The sequence below is a fragment of the Patella vulgata genome, chromosome 4 (genome assembly GCF_932274485.2).
Source record: "Patella vulgata chromosome 4, xgPatVulg1.2, whole genome shotgun sequence".
In the NCBI taxonomy this organism is placed as follows: domain Eukaryota; kingdom Metazoa; phylum Mollusca; class Gastropoda; family Patellidae; genus Patella; species Patella vulgata.
Window position 1 is genome coordinate 61,364,276 of NC_065882.2, and position 6,468 is coordinate 61,370,743.

General features: G+C 31.1%; 1 protein-coding gene across 1 annotated transcript in view; it reads right to left on the minus strand.

Annotated features, from left to right (window-relative positions):
* Positions 1 to 5,003, minus strand: part of LOC126819185 (otoferlin) — a 164,766-nt gene extending 159,763 nt beyond the window's left edge. Inside the window, exon 1 of the mRNA XM_056100365.1 lies at positions 4,751 to 5,003. Coding sequence (XP_055956340.1) covers positions 4,751 to 4,829 — 79 coding nt within the window. The 5' untranslated portion in view covers positions 4,830 to 5,003. The remainder of the gene's footprint in view (positions 1 to 4,750) is intronic.
* Positions 5,004 to 6,468: the final 1,465 nt, after the last annotated feature.

Sequence of the window (6,468 nt, forward strand, 5' to 3'; positions counted from 1 at the left end):
AGGCAATGGATGGAAATTCAGTAAGCTGGAAAAATCTGCAAAGGATCAGATACCCAAGCATTTAACATATTACTATGTAGTTTCGAACATGTGTATCTAAATTATTGATGAATTGTGATTATTATTTATAACACACAGAAATAAAAAGACATATTTGACTATCAAATGAAAAGTCAGAATTTCCCTCTTGCACGGGTTAGTACTATTTCAATACTTACAGTAGCTAAGTCTTTAATTCAATATCATCCACAGTTTTCGACATTTCAAACTCAACTTACTAGTCAATTTAAATCAACATTGATGTTGTTATCTTACCGTGAAAAGATAGGTTTCTGATATCCAATATTTAAGACACAGTGAACATTTTAAAATTGGCCCACGATTCACGTGTCAGAATGCTTTTGAGTGCCAAGGGCAAGGGGAGAATACTACCGGTGTTGACTGGAATAACCAGACCCCAAAGAATTCTACTCAATTGGGACTCCATGCATATTAGAAATTACAGTACAAACAGAAACGATTGAATGTAAATCAGTTTATGTGCATCATATTACATTAATATTATTATATGCGCTGTCCATTTCTAGGTGCCAAAGATTAAAGAATTAGCTCCTTTGACCTAACAACAGACCACTAATCAAACCCAAATATCATTTTGCTAAATAAAGATCATCATCAACCATGAGCCAGTCGACCAAAAAAAGCTAATTGAATTCTTCTGACATTCAACTGTTGTCAATTCACTACGCCTGAAGACATCCCTTAGAGATACAGAAAGTCAATGACATTATTCATATAATTCTAGGATTCACACTACACTGTTTTTCTCATGATTAAATTTTGAACAATGATCGTGGGTCATTTATATCATTCATTGTCATTAATTCATAGAAACATAACAAGAATTCTGGATAAATACTATATTTTTTATTAAAATGACTCATAAATTCATAATGTACGCAATTAGCAGTTTAACATGGTTCGTGAACTTTCTTTGATTTCCAATGCTTCAATTTTGTCACATGTGACGTATCACAAACACAAGGCAGGTTATGCATCAAATTCACCTGATATCAGTTACGTTTTATTCCTTTTTGAAAATTAATGTAGCGAAGCATCATTTGCAAATATCAAATTTCTCACAGCTTAATCCACACTAATATGTACTCAGACTGATTTTTTAAATTAAGAAAACAAAATCAAAATACCAACACTAGATAATCTACCGGCTAGAATTCAATCAGATTTAAAATAGGCCCATTAATAACTATTTATGGACAACAGAATGGCATTCAACATATTACATAGAAAGCAGCATACATGTAGATTGGCGAAATTTCAATTTAACATATTTTTGTAAATACGGAACGGAACAGAACCATTTTTGGACTGATATTCATATTCAAGATTCATCTTTCACAGTATTATAATTTGCAAGAGATGACGCATTGAGACTTAAACATAAAGTTGTTCCACTTTTAAACATTAGTTTCGACTTTCATAACCTGTGTCTTTAATTAAAGATACGATCAACAGAAGGTTTTATACATAGTCATTCCCAATAAAAGTATTTGGTATATATGGAAAGTAGAGACGCTCATACTAGAACAATGTCCTGAGCAACATAAAGAGCGATTCTAATAGTCATCAGATTAAACAGCGGAAAAGGAAGTTGGCAAGAGGATAATCCAAGAATTTACTAAGGCTTTGATATTGATGGTAAATGGACAGCAACTAACAACAAATACCTGACAGATAAGGCCTCTCAAAATAGATTCTTGCGGCATGAGGTAGTTTACTTTCTATTAAAATGTTTTGAGGGGGATTTGAATATGTTTTTAGTCTATATCATCAGATCACACATCTTTTGTATGTGGGAAGTGTCTACAAGAAGCAGGGTATATCAATTAAGAATATATTGAATTTTGGTGATTAACTTCTTAGTTGATTTCTTTACTTTCCATTCATACACTTATTTTTAAACAATTTTTAGTTGGGGTAGGGTGTGGCCTCTTTTGACCTCATAGCTAAAAATTATGATGAGTGTCATGCACACAGCATTCATGCATATTATTTCCAGAACATCTGATACCACTTGTCACTTGGCTCATCTATAACAGATTCGTGGGTTCATGTAACTAATTGCTTGAGTCACAATGACATATTGCATTTTTGTGTTTGAATTGTGCATTTACTAGCCATTTAAAAATCTTTACTTAACAGATTAGAAAATGAAACAGATGATGACCCTCAAACTAAACTCATTATAACAAAAACTGACAAGCTATTGTTACATGTTTGTATGTTAACATATTAAATATTAATAACACCTAAAAGCGACACATTCATTCATTTACCACATTTCATTGATTTGTAGCCAGTAAAAAGATCATCAGATATGAACTTTGTGAATTCTTGAATGTCCTTTCTCAAAACTAATTAACTTAAATACAAAACACATTGGTTCTAATCAAATACAGACAAATGTTTAGTTCACAGTCTAGTAACTTTCAAAAACATATACTGTTGTTTGGTAATATAAATGAATATCTCCCTACAAACAGCATTTTGAAGGCTGGTAACAAAGTATGAAATTGATGGGCGACTTGGAATTTAGAAACAAACCTAACTATCCTGATAAGTTTGGAAAATAATTCACAAAATCTTTGACCCACAGATTGTATTCAAGGTTTCGGTTTCAAGGTTTCAGTATAAAGAGTACTAAGTCACCACACATTGACATCCCCTTACATGTATGTTATGATAAACAAGATAATCCTAGCAAGTTTGAAATCCTTTTGTATTTTTTTTTTTGTCAAAGGATCACTACGGTTAAAATGACTTCTTATGCATCAAATTTCAAGGCACTACTTATAATATTGTCATTGACATTAAATCAGTGTTACATATTTGATAAATGAGCCTATGAATTCATTCAAATTTTTTATAGAGTTACTTCCTGTAATCAAGGTAAAATATTTACCTGTGATAATTTAGGAGACTTTTTATGCTGTTTTTTTATAAATAAAAATGGGTCCTGCTGCCCTTTTCAAGAGATGCAGGATTATCTGAGAACCAGAATATCTTTTTATATGGCCTAAAAAATGTCATTTTTGTATGATCTGCCTTTTTAAGTGATGCAGGGTTATCTGTGAACAAGAATATCTTATTATATGGCCTAAAAAAATGTATCGACACAGCCAAGCAATTTATAGTGTAGTTGGATTTTAGCTCCTTTATTTAATATTAAATATTTATTGTTATCTTTAATAATGTATCAAAATGGTCATTATATTCTTGTTGGTTGTTCATGCTTAATAGATCCCATACATAAGATATATGATATAGGATGGATATATAATATGTCAAGAATACAATGGTAAGCCTTGTATTGTTATTTACTGGTAGTTACTGGTAACATATTACCAAACCTAAAAATACACAGGGGGAAAGGGAGTCTGTTAAATACTGTCCATATACATAACATTTTAGAAATATCAATTTAACAAAAAAAATCAAAAAACAAATTTTGCTTAATTTAAAACGCTTCTTTGACTTGGCTAAAAAAATAAATATTGTTTACATTAAATCTATTTTGTCATATATAATTGATTTGGTGAAATGAGTATCTGTTTAAATTTAAAGTTATAATTTCATAGATAGATCCAATGCTGAAATATATAGTTTGTGTTTGATCAAGGATAGTTCAATCCATCAAAACAACCCATAAAATTTAAGTATGGATCTGGTCATAACATCACTAATCACAATAACAGGTTTAGATCAGTTTGTATTCACACTGAAACAAATTGGAATTCGGTTGCAAACTAAATGGTTAGAATTGTTGGTGTTGCAATATATCACATGATCTTGCACCAGAATAATGATGGCAAATATAATGTAAGAATTATCTCTGGAGAAGTGGCATTTCTTGTATGGTGTATTGAGTTGTTTCCCAAAACTCAGATAAATTACCTGAGATATCTATGTTTATTACCATACTATATAACCACATAGGCCTACTTATTTACGCAATCAATATGACTGTAACATCATCAATTCCTTAGCTACATATCATACTCATTTACTGCAGGGCAAAAATGGTTAACAATTAATGAACATTATCCCTATAAATTTTTTATATTACAAATTATTTCTCCCTTTTCAATTAATATCCACATACAGAATCCAGTTCTAATCTTAGCAACTAAATGACATTATAATCACAGCAATCATCCACAGTTCAGAGATAAGTTATCAAGTGAAAACAAGTTAGACAATTGTCAGATATTATCCTGGAAAGCAATACTTTGAATCATTAATGTCAAATGTGCTTTTTACAATACCAAAGCATGTTATATAAATTAAGAATTATGTTTACCAACACAAAGATTGCATGACATTGATAAATTTTTCAAATTTTATAAGAATTTCACTTAATAGGCCGCTATCGGTTATCCTTAAACATCAATTTGGAAAATTTACAAATAACAAAGTTCAAGCTATAAAACACTCTTTGAAAAAAAACTCAAACCCCAACCGATTCTGAATGCTGACATAAAACAGACTTTTTGATTAAAAAATTAATGTTTCTGTTACAATTCAATATAAAATTCTTTTAGATCAGAAATTTCTTCTTTGCACCAAGTTAATAAAAGCCACTTGTATTAAGTACCCAGTATATAATGTAAATAAGTGACTGTCACATGAAAGAAAAATCAATTAAAATACAATAATTAAATGGTCTTACCTCGAAAAGAAACTTTACATAATCTGCTTTCCCTTCCTCGAAGATTCTCCGCATATTTAAGATGTAGAATAAGAGCCATATTGGTACTGTATTACTCCATGAGTTAAGATTTATATATATGGAGCCATATACAGATCGGGATGAAGCCACTGATGTTACGTTACACATGAACAGATCACAACTAAAGACATTCCCTTACACACTCTCACCAAGTCTAGTCCATTATTCAAACCAGCCGTTCCATTCTTTGCTTATTCCTCCCCCTGAAAATATCAATATTATGTTTTGGAATGTCAGGACACAATAGAACTACAGCACATATCAACCATAGAGCAGTTCCAATGGATGAATACAATATAAGGGAGTGAAAAGAATATAGTTATATAGAACTTTTCATTGATTAATATTACATGATTTTCTATAATAATCAACAAATGAAATGGGAGAAATGAAATGACCCCTTTGAATAATCTAAAAAAATTAAAGTGTAAATAAGGATACTGGTAAATAAGATGTTTTTATTTGTCATAAGAGATGGAAATTGTGCTACATTAAAACATCTAACTTGTGTAATTTAATTCACTATTGCATGGATTATAACCTATATTTTACATATAAGAAGTTGACAGTTTTAGTTAAAAACAAAAAATATAATTTATTTGTACCAAGCTTGATCAACTCCTTATCAAAATAACACATTTAAATACTTTATTTTAAACTAAATCAAATAGGTGCTGCTAACCAAGTCATTTCAAGCAATGTCTATTTCAATTTCAAGCTTGTGTGATCTGGAGAAACTCATCTGGGCAGCCACCATTTCTCTCCTGTCAAAGAATCGTGACAAACAGACTTATACAGGACACTGCTCCAATAATTCTATCTGTAATAGTTTTCTATTCCAATGTTAAGTGTCGGTAAACGTACTATGGGTTCTCTGTTGATAATTACTGCCATTCAATAGCTACAATAGTCTCCAGAGGCCAAGTACATCATTAACCATGAATAAATAAAGTGAAAATTAATGTAGTATCATGGTGTTTGAACTTCTTCAACCTGGTCATTTGCCATCTGATTTTTTTGAATATTTGGTTCAGACATTGATAGCTTAAATTAGTCACATGATATGGAAGGAGGGTTAGGATCTGTAACTATTATTATTGGAATAAGACGTTCTTGGCCTGGTCTGCTTTGTAAATCAATGTTTTAAACAGTGGTTGACAACTTACAAATACTCACAACACTGACAACCAGAGCTTGATAGAATGATGCTCCATTATTAATAATGTCTAGTACAGGCCTATTTGTGATTTTTACATGGTAGTTTCCTTAGCGCTCAAGTCAGACAAGGGGTACTTCTTAAATCTAATGGTGGAAAGCAAATCATGGGTGGACGCCATCTTGCTGGCTTAGTTTCAGATCAACACCGAATGCCAAAAAATATATAAACAAGCCAACAGTGAGGCTGATGTAACCGGCCGAAATAAAAAAATAAATAGATGACACATATTAATTAATCGCACATTTTTTTTTTTCAAAAGTATCAAGCAATCAATAAACTGATTATCAACTATACACAAAGTTTCATCACTCTCTATCAGATAGAATCAAAGTTATCTTGTTCCAAAGCATTGACCAATGAAATTGCTTACCTCTGTTTAGCTTTCGCTCGAAATGTTAATCATTAAACTCAGTCAAGACATTCACTTAATAAACATCTA